Source organism: Nannospalax galili, unplaced genomic scaffold, assembly GCF_000622305.1.
Source record: "Nannospalax galili isolate Female #2095 unplaced genomic scaffold, S.galili_v1.0 scaffold1663, whole genome shotgun sequence".
Classification (NCBI taxonomy): Eukaryota; Metazoa; Chordata; class Mammalia; order Rodentia; family Spalacidae; genus Nannospalax; species Nannospalax galili.
In genome coordinates, this window is record NW_008349356.1 from 166,628 (window position 1) to 194,054 (window position 27,427).

Sequence of the window (27,427 nt, forward strand, 5' to 3'; positions counted from 1 at the left end):
AATTCTCTCCTAATAATTTTCTCTTCTCTGGGCCTTCAGCCCAAAGTCAATCCTGAACCAATTCTTGGAGCCCAGAGGTAGAGGATAGGCTACCACCTATCCTAGGTAGAACTGCCACCACGTACTATCTCTTAGCAGGCCTGGGTACATGGGAATGTGCCCACCATCTGCCTGTGGAATTGCACTTGTACCCTGGGACATTAGCCCTGTCATTCCCATTCATAGGCTCTGAGAAGTCCCGCAGTAAGGAAACCTGTCTATTTTTGATCAAGACATCATGTGAGAAGACCCCACCACTGTAGATGCTATGCATACTAGGCTCAAAAACCTGTCTATTTTGAGCCTAGTATGCACAGCATCTACAGGATTTTTTTGCAAATAATTGAATTAAAATTAAAAACGAAAACTTTAAGGGCTGGGGAGATGACTCCGGGGGTGAAATGTTTGCTGTGCAAGCATGAGGTCCTGAGTCTACAACCATGTAAAAGTCAGGTGCCGGGCGGACGTCTTTAACCCCAGAGTTGGGGAGGAGGTGTGGAGACAGGACGATTCCAGGAGCTCGCAGACCAGTCAGTTTAGATGAGACGGTGGGCTTCAGGGTCAGTGGGAGGTTCTGTCTCAAAAAAATAAGGTAGACAAGGAAAAGGCACCCAGTATCAACCTCTAGCCCCCACAGGTGCATATGTAGGTGAGCATGCCCACACACAGATACTAACACCAATACACAATCCCCCCATCTTAGAAAAAGGACCTAAAAATGGTCCCTTTTGTGATACTAGTAGCCACAGCTGCTCTGTTTCCATTTGCCCCATTTGTTGTGGGATCTTCTGGAAATCTATGCATTACCCAGAGGTAACTGAGTCACAAAGAAAGACAGGAAGGTAAGTCAGGGCTGGAGAAGACTGAGGAGGACAGCACCACCTACACAGGCTTGAAGCACCACTGAGGGTCTGAATGAGTGCATGGGGGTGGTCGCAGAACCATGTGTCTAGACAGAATGTTCGGAGCATGCTGACTGAAGAGGCAGTAACCTGCAGTTACTGGGTGGCAAACAGATGCTGGCATCAAACACAAGACATCAGTGCCTGGGAGATGTCCCCCGTCCCTGGATTCTGCAAACCTGGGAATGGCCTGAGATTGGGGTGAAGTCGCAAATATGGAGGTTCCTGAAGTCAGGAAACTACGGGAGTGTGTGTAGAAAGACAGAGTGTGTGTAGAAAGACCTAGCTGCGAGGTTCTCTCCAGTCACCGGCATGTTTGATCAGGGCTAAGGGTCCAGTGGTGGGGTCTTCTCACATGATGTCTCTGTTCCCAGGGATTATCAGCACCAGTAACAGGTGAGGCTGAAGTGCCTGTCACCACTGGCCAGGAAGCAGAGATTGGCAGTGTGCTCACTGGGAGACCCACCCTGTCTGTGTCCACCCAGAACCCTGGGCAAGTGACCACTCCAGTAAGTAGCTCAAACATGCCCTTCACTTCCCACTCCTAGGAGTGTGGGTTGTCCAGGGTAGAAGCAGGCGCTGGCCTTCCTCATCTCTCTGCAAAGTGCAGAGTGACAGCACTGTGGGAAGAGTTCAGGTGAGCACCGAGCAACTGGACACAGGGAGCGTTCACCCATTGGGAGGTTTGAGGAACACTGCACCATGCTGGGCACTGGGTCTGTTTTCCAGGGCTTTGATAATTAAGGTAGGCCAGATTCCCGAGACACAGTGGTCAAGGTACAAAAGAATTCCAAAGTGCTCTGGGAGCACAGAAAAGGGCCCATAGCTCAGCTTGTAGGTCAGGGAGGTGGAAGGTGAGCCTTGAAGTTTGAGAAGAGTAGCCAACCAGATGGAATGGACACGTGTTCCAGGAGGGAGCCAGAGGACCAAAGGCCTGGAGGATACAGAGGAACTGAAGAAATACTGTGTGCCCATGGGGTCATCTCTGAGCCCTCAGGTTCAACTATGAGACCCCAGGGTACATTTCAGTCACCCAGAGTCTAAAATACTTTCTTATGATTGGGACTCGTTCAGTGTGAGTGGTGAGCTCTTGGGATTATCAGTCATCCCTTCAGGGTCAGCTGTGTGTCTCTGAGGTCATCAGTGAGTCTGCTGGAGTCATCTGTGTGCCCCCTGGGTCAGCAGTGTGCCCCGGAGTCAGTTGTGAGCCCCTGGAGTCAGCTGTGAGTCCCCTGGGTCAGCAGTGTGCCCCCTGATCAACTGTGTACCCCTGGGCCAGCAGTGTGTCCCCTGGGTCATTTGTGAACCCCAGGGTCAGCTGTGAGCAGGAAGATGAGAAGATGGGCTGGAGGAGCCCAGACCACAGGGAGCTTCTGCTGAGTAGCCTGACAGCAGTCGGTGGAGTGGCAGCCACTGAAGCATAGGAGAGATGGAGGAGATACTATCAGATTGGAATTCTAGAAAGATTGCCCTAGCTTCTAGTGGAGAAAGGAAGGGGAAATCAGCCTGGATAAGGTGGAAGGCTCAACGCTGTACCTGGGTCAGGTGAGCAGTGACATCCACTGGCTCCAGGGTGGGACAAACATGTCAGAGCCTATCAAAAGTTCTAGTGAGTGAGGGACTGAAAAGCATCTGCTGAGTTTGTAAACCTGATTCTGAGTGATGTTGCAGAGAGCAATTTTAGATGTGAGAGGCACTGAGGTAAGGGGCAGCTGGAGGCAGGAAGCGATCAGGTGGTTAGCAGTGTAGACCACTGAGAGCTGAGAGTAAGGCAGGTCTTAATATGCAAGTGCTTTGAAGTTGAGGGAGGGACAGAACACAGGTACAAGCGGGGCCTTGACTGTCTTCCCCCTCCAGCCACAGACTCATGGATCAGGGTTGTGGTCCACTAGCCTGAACCTTCAGGATGTCTTTCCACTCAGGATCCAGAGGATGAAGAAGGTCTAGCAACAGCAGGATCAGGGGAGACTGAGGTGCCCATCAGCACTGCCAGGGAAGCAGAGGCCAGCAGCATGCCCACTGGGGGGCCAACCCTATCTCTGTTCACCCAGAAGCCAAGGGAAGAGGCCACACTGGTAAGGAGTCTGAAGAACTGGGAGCCTGGGAGTGGTCCTCTCAGAGTGTGGACCTCACTCAGCAAACCAGGATGAGATTGCCTGGGGTGGGGCAACTCTCTGACCAATGCTAGCTCAGAGGTAGTACCTGTCAAGTATTTGGCTCAGACTCTATGGGCCAGAAGGGCCCAGGGGACCTGCATGGTCAGAGGAGTAGGGAGTAGTCCAAGGACTTTGTACAGAGCCTTTTGCCTTTACCAACAGAGGCCAGGAGCCAGGTGACAGGGGTGGCCTACCTGTGAGGGGAAGGGGCTATGGGGTTAAAGTGGGCTGTCAGAAGAAGGGGGTCAGGGGGCAGGCCAGGTCCAGCAGGGTGGAGCTCATGACAAACAGAGATGCTGCCCAACTCTGGAGGTCTGGACACATGTACCCCAGCTGAACCCTGAACCTATCTGTCATTGTGGTGTCCCCATAGCAGTTCTTCACCCATCAGATTCAAACCTACCTCCTCATGGCCACTCCTGTGCTCCTACCTCATGTGCATGGGACAGTCCCAATTCCCAGCTATGTCCTGTAGAATTCTCTTTCCTCTTCTTTCTTGATACCACAATGGAGAATCAGGTCCTGTTGATTGCTCACCTGTCCTGAACCCACCTGCTCTATCCTTCTGGATATCCAAGTCCTGGATGGAGCTGCCTTGTGCCCAGCTAGGCAATTGCTTAAGCTTCTCTGTAGCCTCTTTTACAAAGCCTTTCTGGGTGTTCACCCTTTGCTGGGACGCTTCCTTGACCTTGACCTAGAGACCCGGCTTCCCTGAGAAGCCAGCCAGGGCCTGGTCACCAACCTTCCTGACAGCGTCCGGGGCCTCTCTGTCCCCAGCCTGGCACTGCAGTCTGCCACCTCAAACTTCTTCCAGTCTCTTCTCACCTCACAATCTCCCATACTCCTCTCTACAGACTGCCTCTCCCGCCCCCTCCTTTCTCTTCTTGCTTGTCCTTCCAAGTCAGCTCAACACCACTTCCTCAGGAAGGCACCAACCTGGACTTACTTCAAAGGCTCTTGGCTCTTGTCCTTGGAAGGCCTCGTCATATTCATCATTGCTAATAAGCTCTGTCCCTAGAGCATGTCTGGCTCCCGAACAGAACATGAGCTAGGTGGGTACAGGGCTTAGCACAAATCTGCTTTGTTCTTGATGAGTGGAAGGTGCTGAACAAATTCACTGAGCAAATGCATTGATGCAGCCAACAATGCCACCTTTGAGCTCCTCTCCACACTTGCCCTCCTGCCTGAGACATGCTGGGCAGGCTGCCTTCCAGTGCCAGTCTTGTATCCACACAGAGAAACTACATGCCAGTGACAGACCTCTCCAGGTCACCTGACCATTACATGAATGATTTCAGGGAACAAAATGGTCTTCTCTTTCCCCTCTCCACTCTTTTCTTTTGTAAAGACAAAGTATCATGGGAAGAGAATATAAGGGACCTGGCTCCAGTTCTCCCAAGTCTTAGCTTAACAGAAACTAGGACTTGACTGCAGAACTGTGTGAAAATGGGCCACCGAAAGAGGTGGTAAGCTCTCCAGGACTGGAGGTATGCAAACTAAGCCCAGATAAGCACTGAACAGAGATGTGTAGCTAGAGGGATTCCAGAGGCCAACTGGGGATGTCTGGAAAGGTGCACCCTGACCCTGAGCCGCAGAGGCCTGTGGGAAGGCAGTAAGCAAAGGGAAGGCAGCAAAGGAGCTGCCAAGACCCAATGGCCCCAGTAGTTTCCTTCCTGCAGCACACACATACCACCAAAACAGGAGGGGATCATGTGTCACGATCTCAAGTCAATTCTTTTCCAGGGTCCAAATGTTGAAGAGTGGTTAACCCCAGCTGCAGCTGTGTCCCAAGTGCCTCTCGGTGCTTTTGAGGAAGAGGAAGCCAGCGGGACTGCCATCAACAGCCTGGATGCCTTCACACCCACAGTGGCCCTTGGGCAAGCCAGCGAGGCTCCTACAGACAGCCAGGCAGCTCTCACACCCTCAGCTTCCCCTGAGCAAGTGGTTATTACTTCTGTAAGTCCCAGCTAGCCTCCTCTCTGACTCCCAGGGGACAGAAAGGTCAGCATCCTGAGCCAGGAGTAGTTACTGTCCCCTGCAGAGGCATATACATCTTCATCTCTGTTGGAAGCTCTGGGGAGATGCCAACTGGACAGGGGAGGAGGAAGGAAGTGACAGAAGGCATCAGGTGTTGGGGTTTTGTCCCAGCCTGCTACCTCCTGGCTTTGATTTTGAACTTTATTAGAGCTAGTGTCCCAAATATATTGGGCTCAGAAAACACTTTAGAAAAGATGTGGGTTCCTCCAGGGATGGGTGTGTCCTGCTTCTGTGGCTGAGCTGGGTGTGTGGACACTGGTAGTGAAGAAAGTGTTTTGACATTGGGCTGCTACCACAGGAGTGACATGGCCACTCCTGAAACCTCATGGACGGTTGATCTCCTTTGCAGGCACCTGCTGATGGAGAAGGCTTGGCAGCCTCAACAGAGGAGGCTGGAGGGGAGGGCTCTGGCCATATGCTCCCTAGTGGGCCTCCACTCCCCAAACCCACAGTGATTCCTGAGAGGCAGGTCACTCTGGTAAGTGTCCTGGGAGTGTAGATGCAGATGGCAGATCTTACAGGGTAGAGAAAGACCACCCTGACCTTCTCAGGGTCAGTTCTCATCTTCGTTCATAAATTTGGGCAGTTGAAGATCTTTAACTTAGGGTACCCAAGGAGACTGCGGTTTAGGGAGAAAAAGTCAAGATGTAAAAATGGAGAGACCCTTCACTGCCTTTGTAATTGAATCAAGATCTTTCTAACAGGTAGTGATGTCACAGAGGATAAACATAGACCATGGGGGCTCTGTAGGTACTGTAGAGGCAGGGAGTGTGAGTGACATGTGTGGAGACTTCAGTAACCTCCCAGATGGGAGTCTGGGGCTGTGGGCTACTACCAATGACCTTGAGCAACCCTTTTGTTTCTCCAGACCTGCTTCTGGTATACAAGGGACAGTTATGGGGTCAGATCACAAGATGTTCAGAAGCCTAGGTGTTCACACATGCAACTGTTACTGCTTAGGGACTGTCACTTTGTTTCAGATTAAGCAGGCAGTTCAGAGTTACGTCTGTGTGAAGTAGGGAGTGAAATTGTTTTTCAGGGGTGAAGATATTTCTGGAGGGAAATCTGCTGGTGACCTCCTTCAGTGTGTCAGCTACTTGGTAAATCTTATGTATACACACTCTGAAAGCTGTGACTCAAAGTCCAGCCATGTGGCCCATCAGCTGCAGTGCTCCAGGCCTGACTTGTGAGTCAAGGGACTATAAGGAGATAGTAGGGCCTTCTGAGCCTGAAAGGCTCTTGCCCAAGGACCTCTTCCAGTGGTCAGCTGGTTACAACGCTGCTTCCTGTTTCTGTGGTTAGAGACCCTCAGCTCAGTCACTGACCTGCTCATTGACTGCTCAGTCTAGACACTTGGAGGCAGAGAGGAACTCTCGGTCACAGAGCATAGCATTGTACCAATATCTCATCCTGGTCACCTCTGTCCTCCCCTGTAAGAGGAGCAATCTCCATCCTAGGTGAGGGCAGTTGGATATGGTAAAGCACTTGCTGGCTCTTGCATGCGAGAGACAGGGATGAGATCACCCTGGGCCTGCTGACGTGCACAGTAACTTTTCCAGAACTTTATATATCAGCATTGTCAGAGCTGAGAGCATGGTGTGAGGAAAAGACCCCCAGCCTGACAGAGAGGCAGGAGGCAAAGGACCACTTCCAGAGCTGCCCTGATCATGGGGGCCTCAACCTCCCCATCATCATTGTCAAAGGAGAAAGATGAGCAAAGCTCTGGCTTATCGTGTATGTTAGATACAGCTGGACAACCAAAAGCCACAGAGCTGGAGTCTCCCAGAGATCTGTTCTCAAGATGGCCAGCTCTAGAAGCCAACCAGCTGGCCTGGATGCCACAGCCCAACATGCATTGTGAATCCCTAACACTGCTTCTCACAATATGTTCAAAGTCATCACCAGTGCTCCCCTGGGAGTGCCACATGAGGGCAGAGCCTATCTTTAAAAGAAAGAAAGAGAAAGAAAGAAAAAGAAAAACTAACAATGGGGGCTGGAGAGATGGCTCAGTTGTTAAGTGCACTGGCTGTTCTTGCAGAGGACCTGGGTTCAATTCCCAGCACCCACATAGTGACTAACAATTGTCTGTAACTCCAGGCATTCTGACTTCCGCAAGCATTTTACAACACACAGGTGCACTTACATACATGCAAGCAATATACTCATATACACAAAATAAAAATAATAAAGAAAAATTTTTTTTCTCTTTTTGAAGCAGGGTCTCCCTGTAGCCCCAGCTGTCCTGGAACTCACCATGTAGACCAGGCTGGCCTTGAACTCACAGAGATCCACCTGCCTCTGCCTCCCAATCCCAAGTGCTGGGACTACAGGCGTGTGCCGCCACACCTGGCTATAAAGAAAATATTTGAAAACAAAACAAAACAACAAAAAAAACCTTTTTATTGGGCTGGAGAGCACTGGCTGTCTTACAGAGGTCCTAGGTTCAGTTCCCAACACCCATATAGAGGCTACCAATAGCCCATGATTCCAATTCCAGGGGGTCTGGCACCTTCTTCTGGTCTCAATGGGCATTGCATGCATGGCTACACTTACAGAAAGGCAACACTCATGCACACACAAGAAAATCCATTTTTATGGATTATTGAAAATTTCCAAACTTTACAAAGGGGCTCAGAATGGCCTAATCACACACCCCCCCGCCACAATCAGCAGCCTGTGTCAGCTTTATCTCTTCTTCCTACCTTTGCATCGGGAAGGAGGAACTTGGAACATTGTTTAAAAACCTAAGCAAAATGTCAGTTAACTTGTAAATAGTCCAGTGCATATAGCTAATAGGTTAATATGGGGCCTTTGCATTGCTCATTTGCTATAATCACAATGTCATTATCCATCTAACAAAATTAATAACAGCTCCTTTGGGTTTTGTTTTATTTATTTATTTATTTATTTATTTATTTATTTATTTGAAAAGGGTCTCACCATGTGCTCCATCTGACCTGGAACTTGCTATGTAGACCATCCCAGGCTAGCCTCAATCTCACAGAGATCCACTTGCCTCTGCTTCTTGAGTGCTGGGGTCCAGCTTGTTTTATTTTTTATGTGTATGAGTGTATTGCTTGCATGTGTGTAAGTGCACCCATGTCATGCAATGCCCTTGTAGGTCAGAAGAGGGCACCAGATTCCCCTGAGCTGGAGTTACAGATAGTTGTTAGCTGTCATGTGGGTGCTGGGAACCGAACCCAAGTCCTCTGCAAGAGCAGCCCGAGGATTATCTAATCCTCTGGTGGACTTTTAAATGCCTGTTCCCACTTATTTTGACCCTGAATCCAAAGTCTGCTCATGTGTTGGCATATCTCTCAGATGCTCTTTAGTCTCTGGCTGTCTCCCACCTTTCTTTTTCTGTTTGCCATTGGTTCATTGGAGAAACTGGGCCAGTCATCCTTGTATCCTTGAGTATTCTGCTCTGAGAAGTTGGGTTGTGGGGCCAGCCATGCTAGGGGGGATGACCAGGGCTTTCTGTTTCTGGGAAACGGTCTACATATATTAGCAACTATAAAACTGCATATTAGCAATCACAAATTCACCACCATAGAATTACAGCCAGGAGCTTTGGCTCTAAGAATCCTTCTTAATGGAGATAGTCTGAACTGTATAAAGGATTTGTTTACAAGGCTGTTAATCTTAATGTCTGTCCATAATAGAGAGAAATTGCCATAATTTAATTAGCTAACAAAGGGGGATTAATTGAATTAAAGTCTATTCAAATAATGGAGCATCAGGCATTATTAACCTTATCCTTATTAGTATTTAATGATGAGAAAATGCTTACCATATCATGCTAAATGAAAGAAGCTGGTTATAAACTTGAGTGTCTTGTGTGGTCTTAACTGTTTCAAAATAACACACATACAAAAACTACACCCTCTCTAAATTCGAGCAGCATTGTTTCAAAGTGTTGGTCCTGGGGGAGGTTGTTCAGTTCATGCGTTTTGTTGCTTTGCATCATGAGAGCTTATGATTTTTACAGTAGATTTTTTTTACAGTTTTTTATTTCATTTTTGTAGTTCTGGGGATTGAATCCATGACTTTGGGCCTGCCAACTGAGCTCTCTGTCACTGATCTACATTCCTAGCCCTTATGATAGATTAAAAAAATTTTTTTCCTATGAATGTATGTGTGTATGTGCATTTTGTGTGTGGGTGTGTGCATGTGAGAAGAGCAGAACAGGGTATCAGGTATCCTCTTCTAGTCCTCTTCATCTTTTCTTTGGGGGAGGGTCTCTTCCTGAACCCAGGACTCTGTTTTCTTGACTAGGCTGGAAGCCAACAAGCCCCGTCAATCCTCCTGGCTCTGTCCTCTCAGAGCCCAACTTGTTATGTGGGTGTTGGGATTGGAACTCTGATCCTCACCAATCTCTTTTACCTGTTGAGCCATCTCTCTAGACCCAGATTTTTAAAAAATCTCTATGAATGGAATGGAAGCCTGGCTAGAGAGAAAGAGGGGGAGGGGGAAGGGAGGGAGGAGAAGGAAGAGAAGTCAGAGGAGCTGGAAGAGGAGGAGGAGGTGAAGGAGCAAATGAACACACAGTACAACATCCCAGCATGCAACTCATGAAGCTAGATCATTGCCAAGTGCCTATGCTAGGTACCTGCTATGAACAGAAACTGATGCCTCAGTTCCTATGCAGAGAGCTTAAAAGCACAGTGAGGACAGTCAAGAGAGCACCCATCCTGGAATATTCTTAGCATCATTTTGCATCTCACAAGCAAGACAGTACAGCTTTGTGGGTTAGAGGCAGCATCCAATCCTGGTTCTACTGCTCATCCGTAACCAATTTCTTCACCTCTTCTTGTCTTCTTGTCTACAAAGCATGAGGATCACAATTGTGAAGACTACCTCTTGGTTTGTTGTAAGGATTCAATGAGTTCATACACGCAAAATTTTGCCTAGCATATTTTACTTGTTCAATACATTATTGACATAGAATTAGTTTTCACTTGAGGCCCAGAGAGCGTTAGCACTTTGTTCAAGGTCACATATCTCCTAGAAGCAGGAGAAAGAACATGCTCTTCGGACTTTGTGTCTTGAGTCTTTGTGCTGTCCACAGGCAAGCCAGCATCTTCAGACATGAGCCAGAAATTGGTTAGTAAAAACCCCAATGTTTGAAAATGAAGTCATTCCATTTCCAAGTACTGACTAGATGTTAGAATGTTTTAGAGAACATTACCCTTAAAATGAACTAATGTATTTGGAACACATTTAGTGTTGTGGAGCATTAGCAAGAGATGAGACTGACTGCCAAGTCTGTGTGACACTAAATGCCCTAATCTTCCAATAGTCACTTGGCTATTGAGAGTCTGTGGCCTGCCAGGTGCAGGGGATGGAGTAGTATCTGTGGGTGGTCACACCTCTTCCTGGCCTTACCACCCCCAACCTCAGCTTGCTGGCTAGGGCTTGGAATGTCCTTAGCAAACATTGTCTGAGGTCCACCACTGCAAAGATAACAGTTCTCTGGAAGTACTGTTGGGCAAGCGATTCCTAAATCATGCTGACCCCAACCACAGTTCCCAAGGTCTTGCTTTGCAAGCCTGCATGTCCCAAAGACACTGCGGCCAAATTTTAACCAAATTTTCCTGTTTTAGACTCAGAAAGTACACATGGGAATGACAGAGCACGCTGGGCCCAGAGGAGAAAAGGTTAGTACTGCGACCATTTTGAATATGCTGAGCATGCTACCTGGGGTTAATTTAATTGATTCTGGGTAGTGATTGAAGCTTCAAGAGAACCAGCCTGAAAAGATGGAATTGGACATCATTCTAGGAGAAACATAAACGGCATGGGGTGGTTCTGGCCAATCTTCTCTTACCAACTGAAGAACTTGGCTGAGTCCCTTGACCTCTGCAGGGCTCACTTTCTCCATCTGTTATGGAAAATCTTTCCCATGCAGGTGTTCTGCCCCTGGTTTTCCTCCTGGGAAGGAGTTGGTGAGCAAAAGTCCCCAAGGACCCCAGGTCTGAGTCAGCCTCTTGGTCACTGGAGGATCTCGGGAGAGTTCTTGGTTATTCTATCTCAGTTTCTTCATCTGTAGGATGGGGTAGTAGGAATTACCTGCAGAGTAGGATGAAGCAGTGTTTAGGCAAACGCCGAGTGCCATCACTGCAGTGATAACTGTTCCCCTCTAAAAGGACTGCTGGGGCAAGAGTGACCCTGGCAGTGGTCCCCAGGGGCCCTGCACTGGGAACCTGCTCTGGCCACAGGAGACAATTGGAGGGGGTCCTCTTCATGTCCACAGTGGCCCTGGCTCCCTTGTTCTCAGCTCTTTCAGGAAGCCAGTGCCTGGCCCTAGATCCTAAGCAATTGCCCACTGAATGTGGGAAGGAAGGATGGGGGCCTGGGGTAGGCTATCCTTTCTCTCCATCTTTGCTACTCTAGAGAACCTCAGAGGCTTCGGGGCTCTAAGGGGTTGCAGGGAATCATAAAAAGGGGCCCCATAACACTGCATCTGGTGTTAACTGTCCATACCCCTTGCCACTCTCCTTTGGTTCAGCTCAACCACTCTGTCACTTTATTGGGCAGAGCAGGCATTATTCTGGAGGCCTTTTGGCAGCTGACATCTCCTGAGATGATTGTATTTCCTCTTCTCCCTCCTTCCTACATGGGTGCTTCTGGCATCTAAAGGCATTTCCTGAGCACCAGCAATGTCAGGGACTGGGAACTGGAAGTGCTCTCTGGAGAAGATCAGGGTGCCAGAGAGGCAGATTTGGGACCATTTAAGACCCAGAAAGGCTTTGGCAAGCCTGTTTCTCCTGAAACAGTGGCACTGGCCCCAAATGCCATAGCTCTGACAGAGCTAAAACCAGAGCTGGAGGAGTCCTGGATAGCAAGGGAATATGTATAATGCCTGTCCACATGATCAGCTTGTCCCACCATGCCCCTCCTCCCCCCAGTGTGGTGCAGGAACAAAAGGCCACTGAGCCCTAGTGGGAGGCACTGTGTATGCCTTGAGCCATCTCTGTAAAGGACAATACCTGTCTTCACTCTGCGTGTAGAGCTTAAAGATGAGCAATTACTACAGAGAGGAAGGGGCAGTGAGAGATGACACCTCATTGATCCTGTAGGTCTCTTTAGGACAATGCTAGGGAGGGACTTCCTGTCCCTCCAGACTCTCTGAGCCTGCTGTACCCACAGTGAGATTGCCACCCAAGGTTATCACACACAGCATGCAAGCAGAGTCACAGGCTGGGATTATTCTAGTTGGCCACCCAATTCCTTCCAGTCAGGCTTTTTCTGTATTAGGACCCTGCAGGATACAGATTTCACTTATATCACATTTATTTCCTGTGCCCCAAGGGGCTCAGATAGTCTTCAACCCACAGCATCCCAACTTGTCACCATGATTCCAGACCTGCTCCTCCCCACTGGGCTTCCCATCTCTTGGAGTGACACTCCATTTATCTGGTCAACAGGAGACAAACCAGGAATGTTCTTAAGGGGTTCCTTCCCCATTACCCCCTATCTAGACCATCCCCAGGTTCACTGAGTCTAGCTGTGTGGTGCTCCCTCCTCCCTCAGATGATGACAACAGCCTTCTTAATGGGTCTCCCTGCTTCCAGCACTACTGCCTTCTACACACCCACCCCATGATAACCTTCCTGCTCCTGGCTCTAACCCCAAACATAGCTCCTCTGTGGGCCTCTCAGTGGGGCTCAGTATGTACACATTTCATGATCAAATGAAGCCTTGCCTAGGTCATGACTTCAGGGATAAAATAGCAGGAAGGTGTCTTGAAAATTCTCTGTGCTTCTTTGGAGACACTTAATGACATTTACAAGGGCCAGATCTTGTGCCAGACTCTGAACACCCAGGGAACCAAAAGAGTGGGCCTTCCCTTAAGGAGTCCCAGTGTACAGGGGCCAACATGCATGAACAACTGTGCTTGAAGCCAGGCGACCCACGCTGAGACCTAGACAGAGGCTAGTGGAGCATAGAGGACGGGGAGATGGGTTCCACTGACAACAGCTTCATACTGGAACCCATTAGGTCTGAGGGGGAGCAGGGACATAAAAAGAGGCTGAGACCAGACCGCCTGTGGGCTGGACATTGGGGAGACTGAAGTGGCATGGCATGGCTGTCTGTGGAAGCTGGAGGCAGAGTCCAGTTGTGGAGATTTCTTTTCTCTGCAGGTGGGAGTGGAGGCTGAGGGCTCTGGCCTGGGCTGGGGCCTGGATGGTGGCTCAGGCTCTGGAGACGTGATGGGCAGTGAGGAATTGTTGAGAGTGAGTATGAGGGGTGCTGGGGACTGGCATCAGGGATCTAGGAGGGAGAGCCATGGGATGGACAGTGGTTGAAATCAGACTGGCTCCTGTGGGGACTGTAGGCAGTGAGCTGTGTGTTTTGTCATGTGCTTCTCTTTACATTTTACATTTTTGAAATTCCCACTTTGATCCATTTCATTTTACCTGAGTGTGAGCCTGAATTTGCATTCAGAACCCCCACTTTGCCACCCCCCTCCTTGTCCAGCTGCTATGTTCTCTACCCCGTTCATAACAAGTTTGCCCATTGACCTCCACCTCCATGCATGTCTCCCACCTTACTTCTTATTCATGAAAAAAACATTCAGGCCTCTTCTCTGTCTGGATAGCAATTTCCATTCAAACTTCAGAGCCTTCCTGAAATCCTCCCTACCCTCAGGTAGGCACCCCCACCTCCAGTCTGCTCTTGCCCTCTCCTTGGTGCCTGTGGCTTGCCTGCCTTCTGCCCAAGGCTGGGCTCCACATCCTTATGGAGTACCATAAGCTCCAGATGTCGCTGCTGCTCCATCCTGGAACCCAACTCTCCTTCAGCCCTTCCCCTGAGCTCCTGGGCTGGACCCCAGCTCCACTTAGCTGTCCCCTGCCTACTCTCATGATCAAAACTAGAAGGGCTTTGGGCTCAGTGGAAGGGTGGTGGGAAGCCCGGTGGGTCTTCCAAGAATCTTTTAGGCTGGTGGCATCTGCTAACCTAGTAGGAGGTTAAAGAGATGGGTTCACTCCAAGAAACATTTCAAGGGCTACGCCAAACACAGGCTGTTTGGCTGACCTTACAGTTAATCAGAAAGCTGAATTAGTGAGGCGCCTCTGGGATTCCAGCTAATTGGATCTTTATTATATACATCATTTGGTAGAAAACATGTTGTGTTGGGCTCAAAAAACCCTAGATTCAAATAATCCCAACTCTCCTGCTTATCAGTTTTCTGACTGAGTCCTTGAATCACTTGGTTTCACTGAGTCTCTGTTTTCCCATCTGCAAGGTGGGAAAACACCCAATCCCTCCTTGTAGGATGGCTGCACCATTAGAGAGCAGGTCCAAACGTGTTTAGTATATTTACCCTCCTCATTATTTCTAACACACTGTCTGTGTTTCAGGGTCCTCCTGGCCCCCCAGGCCCACCTGGATCACCTGGGATTCCAGGAAAGCCAGGAACTGATGTTTTCATGGGGCCCCCTGGCCCTCCTGGAGAGGATGGAGCTACTGGCGAGCCAGGACTCCCGGTGAGCAACAGAAGCCCCCACCACCTCTCTGTAGCCACAGGGCTTCCTTTAGCCAGGAAAGGGGCACACAGTTTGCAGACTCAGCACTGCCTAAGGCTAGGGAGCAAAATCTTCCCAGTCTGTGTCCTTGTGGAGACTCCAGAGAAGCAACAGCTAAGAACATCCTAGAACTGCTTTCCTGCTTTATCATCAGAGTGGGTTACAGGTTCATGGGAGATCTTGGAACCTACCATAAAACCCAAGAGCTGGGCCTGAGGTGGGGAATCCTTGGAGACAAGCTGGTCCTGTCCTGCTCCTAATGTCCTCCAGAGGAGAAGACGTGACCCAGAGAGCGGAGGATGCTTGTCTCAGGGAACAGACAACAAACCCTGCGCTCACGGATTTCAGTTCCTCAACTTGCCCTCCTTTCTACAGTCCATGTGTGATTCTTGGCAGAAATGCTGTGAGCTGATTGTCACTGCTGTTCTCTAGGGTCCTGAAGGTCAGCCTGGACTTGACGGAGCTTCTGGAAAGCCTGGGATGAAAGGAGAGAAGGTATGGGGACAGGGTGAGGCTCTGACACAGGCAGCCTGCAGGGCCACACTCTCTAACCCTTAAACCTGACCTTGTCTCTTCTGTAAGTGACTCTTATCCCCTTCTGGTTGCCTCTGCTGGACGTTCTCATCGTGGGCTCGCTATGCTCATGCCTGTTTAGTGTCTATCCTGCCCACCTCTGTGTGCTCCAGCTTCAGTAACCAGTGCTATCATCTAGCCTGTGCTCTGTGCTTAGACAGTCTTCCCCAGCTCCTCCCTCCCCTCTCTTCCCCCTCACCATTGGCCAGCTTCCAAAAGTGACTTCCATACCTATCACCTTTCTCTGCTTCTCAAGCAGGCATTCATCTCTTCCTACCTACCGTGTGGTATTGGGCCCCTCATGATGTCTCACTGTTCCATCTTCCACCCACTGCCCTGTCTGTCTTCATGTGGCAGGCACTCACCAGCCACTGCCCTGGCCCTGAGAAAATAACAGTGGCACCCTGTTGGACAAAGCCCTAATCTTCTTCCTGGTTGGCACCAGCTGCCTCCCTAGCACATGGTCCACTGTCACTGGCACAGCTCCAAGCAACAAGCCAGTTGCTGAAATACTTGGGCATGCTCCTCTCTGCCAGCCTTTGAGCCTCAGCATACGGTTTCGGCCTTGCCTGGAATGTCCTTTTCTTTTCTCATTAAGGCCCAGTTCAGATACAGTGGCCTCTCTAAATCCTAAGGGTTATGATCCTAGACCTCCAGTGACTCTGAAACTAGATAATACCAAACTCACTTTCCCTCTCTCTCTCTCTCTCTCTCTCTCTCTCTCTCTCTCTCTCTCTCTCTCTCTCCCTCCCTCCCTCCCTCCCTCCCTTCCCCCATATAGTGTTTTCTTTATATGTTCATATTTATGATAGTTTCTAAATTAAGTATAATAAGAGATTAACAGTAATAACTAATGATACACTAGAACAATTATAGCAACATTCTGAACCAAAATCAGCAGTATTAGTAGTCTTCACTTTGGGGTTGTTACTAAGTAAAATGATGGCTAGTGAACAGGAGAACCATATAGTATGCAGTAGGCCCAATAACCAAGATGGTGACTAAGTTACTGACAGGTGGCTAGTGTATACAATACGGATATGCTGGACCACTGGATTGCTTATGTCCTGGGTAGGAAGAAGTAGGATGGTGTAAGGTTTCATTGTATTATTCAGAATGGTATGTGACTTAAAGCTTGTGGATTGCTTATTTATGGAACTTTCCATTTAATATTTCAGACTGTGGCTGACTGCGTAACTAAAGTCACAGATAGTGGAACTGTGGATAAAGTGGGAAGGGGTACTGACTATCCTCTGGGCAGCTCTTTCACGCTCTTTTATTTAGGTTTAATATTTGGTTTGGGATTTGTTGAGACAGGGTCGTGCTGTATAGCTCAGACTTGAACTTGTGATTCTCCTGCCTCAGCCTGCAGTGTGCTAGGATTACAGAAGTATGCTGCTGTGCCTGGCTTCCCCTCAACTCTTTTTTTGACAGCATCCTTCCTTCCTCTACTTTCTATGATCACAGGATTTACACTACTGAGAACTCAGCCAATGACACAGAAGTTATTGTTACCTGTTTGCCCTGCTTCTTCCACCTGCCTTCGAGCCTCTGTACCCTAAAAACCTAGCACAAGGCTCTATTCCTTTTTATGACTGAATCAAATATCCTTCACATATCATTTTAATTCACCATTCCCAGTTAACCTGCCTTCAGTTCTTCTTAGTAAGCCTGTCTATTGTCTATAAATCCATGCTGGTGCTCTGGGCAGAAGGCAGTTCCTGCCCCTGCAACCTTCCTAGCTAGCTTAATGAGACCAGCTGCTTCCTGCAAAGGGAAGCAAAAAAAAACAAGGAACTTTGTACTAGTGGTGTGCTTATAGGGTTTACTGAGATTCAAGGAGGGTGGTCCTTCTCCATTGTGGTGGGAGGCAGGGGCCTCTGTACACCAGCCACCCCATGAACATGCGAAAAATGCCAACCACCAGGATATCACAGCCCCTGAACAGAATTTCAGTTTCCATTAGCTCTCAAGTATGTTTAATTGAAACAGTCACTTGATTTTTAGTGAAAGTAAGTTTCTCAGAAAAAGAAGCAACTGTGAAATTTTATATGTACCAACTGTTTTTGTACGAAATTTAGCTCTGCAGGAAACACCACAAGCCCACACTTATCTTGTCTGTTCTTACCAACCAGTGGGCAGACCTCCCACACTGTCTGGGTGAGGAAGAGCTGATCTTCCTAAAGCAAGGGACCCTAGATAGGCTGACTACACTTCAGTAGGTGAACTGTGCTGAGGAACATCTGGGGACGCTAACGCGACACAATAGGCCTTAATGCAAATGACAGAATGTATGAATTCCAGTGGGGGCGGGGGCTATGGGAGGGTGCCAGTGGGGAAGGGAGTGTAAAGATGATTAAGACTGATTGAGATGTTCTGTATGAAATACACAAAAATTCAATAAAACAGACATTCATGTGCTGTAGGCTATAGGTGGCTGCAGCCACAGAGCTGTGGGGAGGAAGGGTGGCCTTTTCCAAGATAACTATTGGAGATTTTTTTTGTAATATTTTTTATTATTTTTACTTTTTTATGTGTATGAGTATATTGCCTGCATATGTTTGCGTGCACCTGTGTTGTGCAATGCCCTCAGAGGTCAGAAGAAGGCGTCAGATCCCCTGGAACTGGAGTTACAGACAGTTGTTAGCCTGTTAGCTGCCATATGGATGCTGGGAATCAACCTGTGTCCTTTGCAAGAGCAGTTAGTGCTCTTAATCACTGAGCCATCTCTCCAGCCCTGGAAAATTTTTTTAAGAGTGTGTTTTATTTTTATTTATGTGTGTGTATACCACATGTGTGTGCCATGTATGTGGGGGGTATCTGGGGAAGCCAGAAGAGGATCTTAGATCCCTTGGAGCCGGAGTTACAGGTGGTTATGAGCTGCTGGACAAGGGTAGTGGGAACTGAACTCGGGTCTTCTGGGAGAGCAGCATGCACTCTTAACCACTCAGCCATCTCTCCAGTCCCAGAGAGTGGTTTTGTTCATTTATTCCTGAGATTTGTTAGAAGGGCCAGTGTTGTTCTGGGTGTATAGGATGCTTTCTTTGGTCAAATAAAAGCAGATTCTAGGAGGACTTGGAAATTAGCCTTTGTGGAGAGCTCGAGGGACACCTTATTCATGACATTTACCTAAAAGGGAGTAAAAAGTAAACCAAGGAGCACAGTCTGGAATAAAGTCACTCGAATCTCAGGGACTTACAGTATATACGGTCCAATGATACCTCTGACCGCTGACTTGAGCCAGTGTAGGAGGCAGTATTCCTCCCACAGTTGGATAGACTGAGTTGTAGGAAAATCTTTTCTCATAATGAGGAGCATGGTGTGCAGTCAACCGTGCTCCTCATTAGCAGGGCACACAGAACAATCTAGGCAGTAACCAAAGTGAAGGGTTTGTTGTTTTTGAGACAGGGTCTCATGCAGCACAGACTGGCGTCTAACTCCACAATGCATCTGAGGATAATTTTGAACTCCTCCTTCTCCTGCTTCCAACTCCCAAATGCTGGAATTACATGTATGTACTGCCATGCCCTGGCCCAAAGTGAGGTTCCCATATAAACAAACAACAAGGCTCAGTTTATTTAACTGGAAAATATAATACGTTTATATATAATTATTATCAAGTGTGTGGATGTCATCAAAGTGTAACTGGTCATTAAGAATGTATCCAGTAGGGCTGGAGAGATGGCTCAGTGGTTAAGAGCACTTGCTGCTCTTGCAGAGGACCTAGGTTTCGGTTTCCAGCACCCACATGGCAGCTAACAACTTCACATCTGGAAGTGATGTGGAGGAGCCTGCTGGAGATGGAGGCTCTCAACATTGCTCCTTTTTGTTCTGCAGCTTCTGTCTGAGGGCATGGATCCTCCAGAGTCCAGGGAAGCACTCGTGTTATTCTTCAGCCTTTGAAGGTTCTAGAACACCCAAGCAGGAAAGAGTCTGTGCTCTGAAGTTTTCTCAACTACCCAGAATTTCTGCGAAACCTTGTACTCCACTGAACTGCCTTTGAGTCATCTCATTGGGCTTGAAATGTCATTGTAAATTGAGCTTCTGTCTTTCCTGTAGGTTGAAAGAAGCATGCAATGAAGTGGTCACCACCTTCCCTTTCTCTTAGTAATCCCAGTTTACTTTGATATAATTGTCACATCTTATGTAATAAAGACCAGGGTCTCCTTTAAGACTGAGCAATTGGCAAGCTACTTTTGCCTAGAATCCAGTAACAGCTGTGCTCAGAGTCTAAAACATTGTAACACTGGACTGACTTCCTATCTTCTATCTTCTTTCTTCATCAGATGTCTTTAGGACAACATGTGGGTGATAGGCTTCCATAAAACCAAACAGATCATAGTCAACTGTAGAGGATGATGAGCTGAAAGTTATTATTTCTAATGCCATGAGTAAACCCAGCAGATAGCTCCACTAGGGACCCCAGTTTAAAAAAAAAAGCCATGCATCTACTGGCTTCTTTGATATTCCAGTAGGCTGACATCTAGTAATGTCTTTGATAATTCAGTTTACCACAATGAGTAAAAATTTCTAATGAATTCTGTGTTACTTTTCTTGTCACCATGACAGAATCCTTGAGAAAAGCAATAGGAAGGTAGAAGGATGTGTTTGGCTCATGGTTTCAAAGGTTTAGGTCCATCATGGTGGGGAGCACATGGTACAGCTGGGGAGCAGAGCTGCTCACCTTGTGATGGCCAGAGAGCAGAGAGTGTGGACCTGAGCTATTGAGCTCTCTCCTTTTCTCCCTTTTATTCTATGGGATAGTGCTACCCACATTCAGGATAGGACCTCCCTCTTTAGGGATTTAATAATCTCAGACACCCTCACAGACATATCCAGAAGTGTGCTTTTCTAATCTTCTGTGCACATCTCAGGCCAGGCAAGCAGACCATCAAGAATAATCACGACACATTCTGAACTATAGACCAGTTGTGGTGGCACCTGTCTTTAATTCCAACACTCAAGGCTACCCTGGTCTACATAGTGAGCTCCACACCAGCTAGGCCTACATGGTGAGAACCTGCCTCAAAAATAAAAAGTGAAGCAAATTGTAAGCTACAATCTTGTAACACACAGCACTGCTGTACATCACTCCACTGTAGACTTGCTCTCTCCATAGTTTCCCACTTAGGACCACACAGCTCTGCTAATAGGATAGTGCACAGACTCACTGAACAACAATTCCTCTGGCTATGGAGTGAAGTACTCTCTATCCTCCCATTTTGGAAGTACAGAGTCTTTTCTGAACCATTTATCACAGGTCTCAATTTTCACCTTATCAGTTCACAAAAATTCCAGTAAGGTGGACCCTTCCATCTCCAGGCTAATCTGCTCATGTTCCAAGCTCTTGTGGTTCACAAGAGCCCCTGCTGGTGGTTTGACATGTTGCTGGGAAGATACACATATCACACACACACACACACACTAAATAAAAATAATTTTTAAAAAAGACATTTGCCAGTGGCACATGCCTTTAATCCCAGCACTCGGGAGGCAGCTGGGGCTACAAGGGAAACCCTGTCTCAAAAAGACCCCCCCCAAAAAGACATTTGCCCTAGAGATTTGAAGGCAACCCCAGTTGCTATCTAGTATGAACTCAGATTTCACTCTGATTTTCAGCCTATTGAAGGTCATCTGACTTTTCCATTTGGCAAATTTGGGAACTTGCTTTTCTATATTTTTCATCTATTGAAATCCCCTATACATTGACACTAGATGTGGATTCTTTAAAAAAAAGCATCTTCCCACTTAACCTTCTTGGTAACATATAGCCTTTCTGCTGTGTTATTTAATCCGGATACCTCTGTGTATGTTTTTTGATTTTCTAAAAATGTTCAACATCTCTCTTCAGCCCTTTGGCTAAGAGCAGGTGTAGACATATTCAACCAAGAGCAGGTGTAGACATGTTTAGCCATAGTTTTTTAGGTGCTACTTTCTCTCTGTTCTAGTTAAGTAGATATTAGAACTTCTGACTGTTCTCCGAGCTCCATTTTGCCATTCTTTCTAGGTCTTTATCCATTTGCTGATTTCTGAAACAACATAGCCTGGTCTTTGGTCCTCTTTCTTAGTTTTTTTTGGGGGTGTGTATCTTCTGTTAGTTCCTCATTTCAACGATGGTATATTTTTATTTCCATGACTGCTAAGTGTTCTTTTTCATAACCACCGATCTCACCCTGTAATCACTTGTTCTTGTTTCCTGATTACAATGTCTTCTCTTTTCTTTCCGAGAATATATACCTAAAGTCCTGATTGTATCGTTTTCTTTCTTTTTTTTTTTTTTTTTTTTTTTTTTTTCGGTCTCCCTGTAGCCCCAGTTGTCCTGGAACTCACTATGTAGACCAGGCTGGCCTTGAACTCACAAAGATCCCCCTGCCTCTGCCTCCCAAGTGCTGGGATTAAAGGCATGCACCACCACGCCCGACCTGCATTGTTTTCTTAATGCTGTTGCTTTTTTTCTATTGTTGACTTTGTGTCTCCTTCACAGTGTTGCCTTCCTTCAGACCAATGACTTTTTTCCATGTGTTTGCTATCAAAATTGGCATCCAAGTTTAGTTTTTATGCCTTTGTATTTATCACTGGGCAAGTGGGCAGTGGCTTCTTCAAGGCTCGTGAAATTCAGAATGGGGATGGTAAGAGCAGAATGAACCCTCAGACAAACTGTATGCTGGATAACTTTAGTGTCAACCTGACACACCTGGGTTGTGGGAGCCTCAATTGGGGAATTGCCTCCATAGGACTGGCCTGTGGCCATGTCTGTGGGGCATCTTCTTGACTGCTGAGTGATGTGGGAGGGCCCAGTCAACTGTGGGTGGTGCCACCCCTGGGCAGTTGGGCGGCTGTCTCAGAAGCTGATCTCCTTTTGGTGCTTGTGAATCTTCCAGGCTTCCAGAGACCTCTAGTCACCTGGGGCTCTGCCCTCTCTGCTTCACTAATAACTCTTACTATTCTTGCGGCATTAAGGCACCCATGGGTGCTCCTTGACACGGGTGGAACTAGGAGATGAGGGGAATGGTCAGGGTTGAATGGCTGTCCTGATGCAGAAATTCAGGCTGTCTCCCTTTCAGAAGCTCCTGGGCTGCCCCACTTCCTCATGCCCCTCCGGACCCCGGGGCTTCCCCCTGCTGCTTCCTCCTGGACTGCCCCATTCCAGTTTTCCCCACGGTGGTGCTCTTCTCTCTGTTTTCTCTGTGTGGCTAAGCTCTCCTTATCAGCTTTCCATCTGTTTCACTTTGGCATTCCTTTTTAGACCTGAGTGACTCCTTTCTTAATTTTGTCATTCCTATGGATTTGGTATAGCTCAGGAAAAAGGGCAAGGGAAGATGCCATGTTAGGTGACGGGCACATCATAATTAATATCACAGTCTTCTGTGGCCATGTAATGGCTGGATTAGCTCCTGCAGGAGAACAATTTAAAGGAAGGAAAGCCTCATTTTGGCTCAGCATTTCAGAGGTTTTAGCCCAGTCCCCTAGCTCCTGTGTTTGTGTGTTTCTGGGTGATGATGAGGCAGAGTCATGGTTGCAAGATAGTGTGACAGAACTTAGTTACTTACCTTCTGGTAGCTCGGATAGCTGAGGGGAGGGAGAGGGAGGAGAGGCTGAGGCAGAGGGAGAGGGAGAGGGTGAGAGACAACATGCTCTGGTAGCTGGCTTCTTCCAACTTGGTTCCATCTGGGTCCCCAGCCTATGGGATGGCACCACCCATACTCAGGGCAGATCATTCTTTCTTAATTAATCCCTCTGGAAACTCCCTCACAGATAGACCTGGAACTTTGCTTTACTAATCTCCTGGGTGCTTCTCACTCCAATCAAGTGGATAATTGGCATTAACCAACACCCCTTTCTCTTGGTTTAGAGTTAGGAAGCACTCCTTACCTCTGCCGTGGGAGGGGTGGGGGAGCAGCTGCCTCAATGTGAGAATCCAAGAGGATTCTGTGATCTCTCTCTGCTTCACCTCCAACTGCTCTACTTTGCTCTCAATGTTAGGGGTGGTCTAAGAATGGGTTTCTCAGACTTCAGCCCGAGCATCCAGTAGGCTGACACCTACTGTGGTATACTCAGGTTGGACAAAGTCTGTTTTCATATCGTGCTACTTACATGTTCAGAAGAAAATGCTACTTCCGCATTTTCTTCTGAACATGTCTACTGCAACACATCCTAACTGACCCCTGTGTTTGTGTGTTCCAGGGAGCAAGAGGGCCCAATGGTTCTGCCGGTGAGAAGGTAACTAAGAATAGCTCTCCCCTCCCTCCTCCTCTTTCCTTTCCTATCAGTGTACCTTTGGGCCAGAATAATGAACCCATAAATGTCACAGAGCAGAGAGAAGCACTCCACAGAGCCATGGCTCAGGGAAGACAGGGCAGCTGGGGACTGTGAGGAGGGAAACCCTGTGGTGTTTCCCTTTCCTCACCCCTCCTGTGTGCAGCAACCAAGGGAAATGCCGATTAGCAAGACAGCTGTTCTGTGCCATTAAGCACTGCTGATCAGAGAATTCCTCAATCTAATTAACTTCAAGGACTCAGGTGTGCATGTCATTCCTCCCACCAGGGAATCAGGGCTGATAATGAACCTGTCTTCTTCCTTTCAGGGTGACCCTGGCAACCGAGGCTTTCCAGGGCCCCCAGGGAGAAATGGACAAGTTGGCATGCCTGGGGTCATGGGACCACCAGGGCCTCCTGGACCCCCTGGACCTCCAGGTCCTGGCTGTACAGCAGGACTTGGATTTGAGGTACTTTCCCCCATTCCTGTGCCTGAAGAGTGATGTGGAGTAAGAACCACTGGAAATCCCAGCACACGGAATGCTGGTCCTAGGGCAGAGGCTGTGCAGAGTCCCTTGTGAGCCCCTAGCCTCAATGCCTCCTCTCCTGGCACAAACAGGGAACTCTGGCTAGCTCTGAAATATTTGCTCTTCCCTCTTCCCTAGGATACTGAAGGTTCTGGAAGCATCCCACTGCTGAAAGAACCCAGAATCCCGGGACCAACCCCTCCAAGTGTAAGTGGACGTTAAGCCCTTTTATGAAGGTTGTCCTGCTGTCAGGCTGTTGGGGCCACCCTGGCTCTTCACACTCTCCATGCCTCCAGCCCTCGGTTACTGTGCAGTCTGAGGAGCTTCTAAGGAGCTTTTTGTAGCTTCTTTCTCTAAGAAGACAGACACACAGAGTATCATGTTGGAAAACTTGAAAGTCATCTTTGTCCCCAGCTGCCAGTTCCTCAACACTGAGCATCTCTGATTCTTTGTTCCTCTCCTAAACACTTCCCTGCTGTGCTCATCGGTTCCCAGCAAGCACTGCCCTTGTCCTCTGTGGTGCGCCTGCATGGGGACACTCTGTGAGAATGCATGATCTTTGTCACATGGGACCCAGGGCTGAGTGCCCAGAAGTGAGCAACTTTTAGGGCAGAAAACGTAGAGCTTCCTACACTCAGAGGATCTGAGAGTGGGATCAGGTGACACTCCCATTCTGGGAGAGGGCCTATGAGGCTTGCCTTCTGTGTGAATGTCTTCCCTTCTGACCCTGGAAGGGAAAGATCCCCCTGTTCCTTTGATCCCATCACCTGGGAGAGCATCTATAGGAGAGTTTAGGGAGAGATGGCAAGATGAAAAGTAGTCAGAGTACACCCAGAGAACAGGAGAAAACCAAACAATGTCTGTTTATCTGCTTATTTTTCCAGGGTCCCAAAGGAGAAAAAGGTGACCAGGGACCCAAGGTAAAGTAGCGCATCTGAAGTGGGGTTAGGGGAAAACTTTCTAGACGGTTCTAGAAGCATTATCCATGGACTATGAGTTTTTTTGTCACTTCTCTCTGCTGTAACCAGGGTGAAAGGGGAATGGATGGAACAGGCACCATGGGACCCCCTGGGCCCAGGGGGCCACCTGGGCGCATCGAGGTCCTGTCCAGTGTGAGTATCAGCCAGTTTGGATCTTGTGTGTTTTCTGCCTTTGCTAAAGAGGAGAGGAGGTTGTCTACCCCTTTATGGATAGTGGCTGAGCAGAGGCATGTAACCAGCATCCAGTGTTGGGGCCTGCACCTGCCAGTGTGCTCACCTATCTATCCCTAGACCCCTTCCCCCATGACACTGCTCTCCCACATACAACCTGTAGGATCTTCTGGTCAACAGGATCAGGGGCAGACAATAGCCTAGGAGCATAAGTACTGGGGTCTTGTGGAAGCCCCAAAGAAGCAGCATCCATGTTTTCTAAGAAGGTTCTGAGCCAGTAGAGAAAGAAAATCAAAGCATAAGCAATATGCCTAAAGGACCACCTTCACCGCTGGCAGAGAGCCTATGAAAGGCTTTCACCCAGTGAGGAGCCATAAGTACCTGCTCACTAACCCCAGAGTCAGACAAGAGAAAGAAGGCAGTGCTGAGCTGAGCTTGCCTATGTATACTGTCTTCCAGCCATCTGTCCGTCCATCCATCCATCCATTCATCCATTTGTCCATCCATCCATCTGACATACATATTTACCAAGCCATTGTGCTTATGAAAGATCCTGGCTTTCTGAGACAGTAACACTAGGTTAGAAGCAGGAGAAAGGCAAAAAAGTCCCAGAAACCTGGAAAAAGAATGACTAGAGTTAAAAGGAAAAGAGAGAGAGAGAGAGAGAGAGAGAGAGAGAGAGAGAGAGAGAGAATGATTTAAAAGCATCAAGAGCATGGGGAAATAGGTAATTGAATACTTGTGATGGAAGTGTAAATTGTACAGCCCCTTTGGACGGCTCTCTGGCAGTCTGTTAAAACTAAAAATAGTCATCTTCCAGAATTGCACATGGAAAGCTCTCCACACAAAATAATTGAGTGGAAAAGAGTGAGTTGAAGAGTAGTGCATACAGCCTGATGCCATTTATGTAAAATAACAGCACATACACACACACACACACACACACACACAGACTATGCTTTATATGGGTGCATATATATGTATACATATGTTTACAATTTTAAAAGAGAGATGGCATTCATCTACCGTGTAATTTTAAACTTAATTAAAAAAAGAGAAGTGACAGGCAGGCTGGGACTGTTTGATGGGAAGCGGAGGGATGGGTGTGTTTGGCAGTGGCTTTGGGGTGTGATCAATGTGTGCCATGTTGGGCGACTGAAGTTAAGGTCTCGCTGCCAGAAGCAAGGAGGGATGCATGCTGTCCTTTGTCCTCATTGTGGTATTTTTCTCTTTTCAGTCTTTGATTAACATCACCAATGGATCCATGAATTTCTCGGACATTCCTGAGCTCATGGGGCCTCCGGTTTGTATCATCAGCAGCCCTTGAGTGAGGCCTGTACTTAGATGGCCCTGTTGAAAGTGCTGGGTTGGGTTGGAATCTGTTTAGCCCCTGAAGCATAGAACTGGAGTTTCAAAGTTTAAAGGAAAGAAATCTGCCTTTTAAAGAAGTTATTATAATGATAATTTGATGTTGCAGAGTTGTGTTCAACTCAGCATCTTCTGGCCCTGTGCATCAAAATGTGTAATGAAAATCAAAGGATCCTTGTAACACTGACAATTGGGCATTGGGCTGTGGGCCTGCTTTTACTTGTACAACCTCATTTCCCAGAATAGGATTGTGCTAATGGGGCCACTGGGACCCAGGAGGGACTGACTCTCACTTCGGTCTTTCTCCCATGGGTTTTAGAGATGCGGAAATTAGCACACAAGGTATCCACATGACTTCCTCAAGGCTGTGGAGTTGACCCACACTTGACAGGGCCTCAAAAAAAGGAAGTATTCTTTTCCCCTCTGTGCTATAGGCTCCCATGGCACCTGCTGTGGACTGGGGAGGAGAAAGTCTCTGGCCATGGGAGCCTTTGAATCCCACCTGTACCTTGCCACTCGGAGCCCCTGCTTGCTCATTTTCCCAGAAAACACCTTTCCAGGCTTTGGGGCAGCTTATAAGAGGTGAAGGATGCTGGGCATGGTGGCACACACCTTTAATCCCAACACTCAGGAGGCAGAGGCAGGCGGATCTCTGTGAGTTCAAGGCCACCCTGGTCTACATAGTGAGTTCCAGGATAGCTGGGGCTACAGAGAGACCCTGTCTCAAAAAGACCAAAGGAAAAAAAAAAACAGGTGAAGGATGTGAAAGTGCTTAGTATACCAAGTACGCTGCAAATCACTGTGATCCCAGAGGTTTATGCCCCACAGCTAGGCAAAACAGATATCCACTGGGACAGCCCACTCTGCAGCTCCCAGTGGGGTTGACCAG

General features: G+C 48.0%; 1 protein-coding gene across 1 annotated transcript in view; it reads left to right on the forward strand.

The window, feature by feature from the left end:
- Positions 1 to 27,427, forward strand: part of Col15a1 (collagen type XV alpha 1 chain) — a 111,309-nt gene that overhangs the window by 53,087 nt on the left and 30,795 nt on the right. Inside the window, exons 8-21 of the mRNA XM_008846745.3 lie at positions 1,316 to 1,450; positions 2,864 to 3,016; positions 4,841 to 5,053; positions 5,484 to 5,612; positions 10,738 to 10,791; positions 13,279 to 13,371; positions 14,500 to 14,625; positions 15,097 to 15,159; positions 23,422 to 23,457; positions 23,822 to 23,962; positions 24,158 to 24,226; positions 24,904 to 24,939; positions 25,048 to 25,131; positions 26,408 to 26,473. Of these exons, the coding sequence (XP_008844967.1) occupies positions 1,316 to 1,450; positions 2,864 to 3,016; positions 4,841 to 5,053; positions 5,484 to 5,612; positions 10,738 to 10,791; positions 13,279 to 13,371; positions 14,500 to 14,625; positions 15,097 to 15,159; positions 23,422 to 23,457; positions 23,822 to 23,962; positions 24,158 to 24,226; positions 24,904 to 24,939; positions 25,048 to 25,131; positions 26,408 to 26,473 (1,398 nt within the window). The remainder of the gene's footprint in view (positions 1 to 1,315; positions 1,451 to 2,863; positions 3,017 to 4,840; positions 5,054 to 5,483; positions 5,613 to 10,737; positions 10,792 to 13,278; positions 13,372 to 14,499; positions 14,626 to 15,096; positions 15,160 to 23,421; positions 23,458 to 23,821; positions 23,963 to 24,157; positions 24,227 to 24,903; positions 24,940 to 25,047; positions 25,132 to 26,407; positions 26,474 to 27,427) is intronic.